Here is a 2,500-nt window from a genome sequence, read left to right as displayed (position 1 = left end):
ACACACATACACGCATACATACATACAAACACACTCACACACACATACACGTGTGTGTGTGTGTGTGTGTGTGTGTGTGTGTGTGTGTGTGTGTGTGTGTGTGTGTGTGTGTGTGTGTGTGTGTGTGTGTGTGTGTGTGTGTGGTGTGTGTGTGTGTATGTATGTGTTTGAGTGTGTGTATATGTATATATATACGATTAACTATATTCAGCACCCAGATTATGAGGGCGAGGTATATGATTAATTCGCTGTTTTCGTCCTGTCACTTAAATTAGAGTAATCATTCATGAAATCTGGCACCACATAAGGCACATTCCACTTAATGACAGTGGGCTCCCTAGAGCAATGCCTTTTTACCCTCACCAGTTCTACTGATGATAGAACTAATAGTTAATCTTAAACCTTGCAAAGACTTGTACTGACTTTCACCTCTGCTACAAGAATTTGTTAACACACACGTGTGTGCGTATGTATGTATATATATATATATATATATATATATATATATATATATATATATATATACATATATATATGTGTGTGTGTGTGTGTGTGTGTGTGTGTGTGTGTGTGTGTGTGTGTGTGTGTGTGTGTGTGTGTGTGTGGTGTGTGTGTGTGTGTGTGTGTGTGTGTGTGTGTGTGTGTGTGTGTGTGTGTGGTCTGTGTGTGTGTGTGTGTGTAGTTACGACATCGAAATTTTATTAGCTTGGACCAGTAATATTAATACAATCAAAGAAATAATGATCAAGCTTATTCAGTCCAGTAGTATATATTTCAACGATCCTCTCCCCAGTAGAGCTTGGATTAAGAAATCTTATCTGATACATACACCTGATAAAGTCGCCATCTAAACCAAAAACATGTATATCTTATGCACAGATTACATGCCATCTCTGTAATGTATGACAATAAGAAACCAGACAGCTGGTTAATTATTGAGTAACTTGCTTATCTGACCCACTATGCGATAGCGCGAAGTGATAAGCAAACTTGAGACTGGACATCTGGGACTGTATCTTTATTCTTGCAGTGATCATAATTCTTATCTCAATGATTATATGAAATGTCTATTTTCTTTGGTTATAAATATTTCAGATATTGACACAAACAAAATTAAGCCGAGTCTGACGCAATGACACTTTTGATATCTCATTCATAGGATCTGTTCTTCTGTATGAACAATTCTGGTAGCTTCTTGTTACTCATATTGTATATGAAATTATTTGACTGCTATGAATCAACCATAAAAAACATTAATTGTCCATCAGTGAATGGAAAATATCAGGAAGCAAATGTACTCCAAGTGCATATTCATTTATATGTAAATGTATCTTGACGTACACATATACACAAGTAGATAGATAAATAGGTAGATGAATATAGATATTGATTATGACAGGTAGATAGATAAATAGACAGACAGCTTTTTATATGTTTATGGGTATACATATGGGTATACATAAGTGTTTGTATCTATAACCCTGGGCTTATCGCACCACTCATGTAACTACTTCACTTTCAGAAAACCTCACAAGTTCAGCGCTGAACATGGCCGAGAAGGGAGAGCTGCTCCGGCGGATCCCGAGTGTAAAGTTATGGCTGGTTCTCACCTTCACTCTCGCATACACCGTGGTGCTCCTCGTCGCTGACTACACCACCCATTCCCTGACGTTAAGAGTGGAGGTGTATCACGCCCTCTACAACCTCTTTTCGCTCATCGGATGCTTGCTCACGATGAAGGTATTAGGGAGAAAAAAAAAACGTATATGTGGTGTTTTGCTCCATTCGAATATTCTAAACCAGCAACAATGGTGATTTTGTTGTATATATGTATATATCATTATCGCTTTGGTTACTACAAGAAGTACTACTACTGCTACCACTACTAGTACGACTGATGCTACTATTGCTATTACTACTAATGCTACTACTCCTACTTCTCCTCCTCCTCCTCCTCCTACTACTACTATTACTACTACTACTACTACTACTACTACTACTACTACTACTACTACTACTACAACTACTATTACTACTACTACAACTACTACTACTACTACTACTACCACCACCACCACTACGATTACTCCCACAACCTCTACCACTATTACTGCCATTCACATTACCATAACCTCCCCCTCTCCTTACAGTTATGTTCAAAGCCCCAGAGCCTGCACAACACCTTCGGATGGGCGAGGCTGGAAGTGTTGTCAATGCTCACGACGCTTCTGTTTCTGACTGCTCTCTGCTTCAGCGTTGCCGTCGAGGCAATCCAGACGGCTGTGCACGCAGGTCATCAAGTAAGTGTCTGTCCTGGTTGGAAGGAAAGAATCGAGAGGCTTAACTGAAGCTAGTTGATCACGCACCTTGAAAGCTGTTTTCAGTAGAATTTATGAAAGTTATGTTATGTATGGCATCGTTATACTTTTAATTGAAGATATATTTTTTGCTATTGGAAAAAAGTACGGGCCATATATAGAAGGCTCGGGTGAAGCTAGAA

The 2,500-nt window shown here is 39.0% G+C and overlaps 1 protein-coding gene across 4 annotated transcripts in view; it reads left to right on the top strand.

Annotated features, from left to right (window-relative positions):
- The window catches only part of LOC125036754 (cation diffusion facilitator family protein 1-like), a 21,112-nt gene that overhangs the window by 12,615 nt on the left and 5,997 nt on the right, over positions 1 to 2,500 (top strand). For all 4 annotated transcript variants that reach the window (XM_047629613.1, XM_047629615.1, XM_047629612.1 and 1 more), the window contains exons 2-3: positions 1,523 to 1,740; positions 2,151 to 2,300. In XM_047629613.1, the coding sequence (XP_047485569.1) occupies positions 1,549 to 1,740; positions 2,151 to 2,300 (342 nt within the window). In that variant the 5' untranslated portion in view covers positions 1,523 to 1,548. The remainder of the gene's footprint in view (positions 1 to 1,522; positions 1,741 to 2,150; positions 2,301 to 2,500) is intronic.

Source organism: Penaeus chinensis, chromosome 21 (assembly GCF_019202785.1).
Source record: "Penaeus chinensis breed Huanghai No. 1 chromosome 21, ASM1920278v2, whole genome shotgun sequence".
In the NCBI taxonomy this organism is placed as follows: domain Eukaryota; kingdom Metazoa; phylum Arthropoda; class Malacostraca; order Decapoda; family Penaeidae; genus Penaeus; species Penaeus chinensis.
This window is presented reverse-complemented; position numbering and strand designations above follow the sequence as displayed.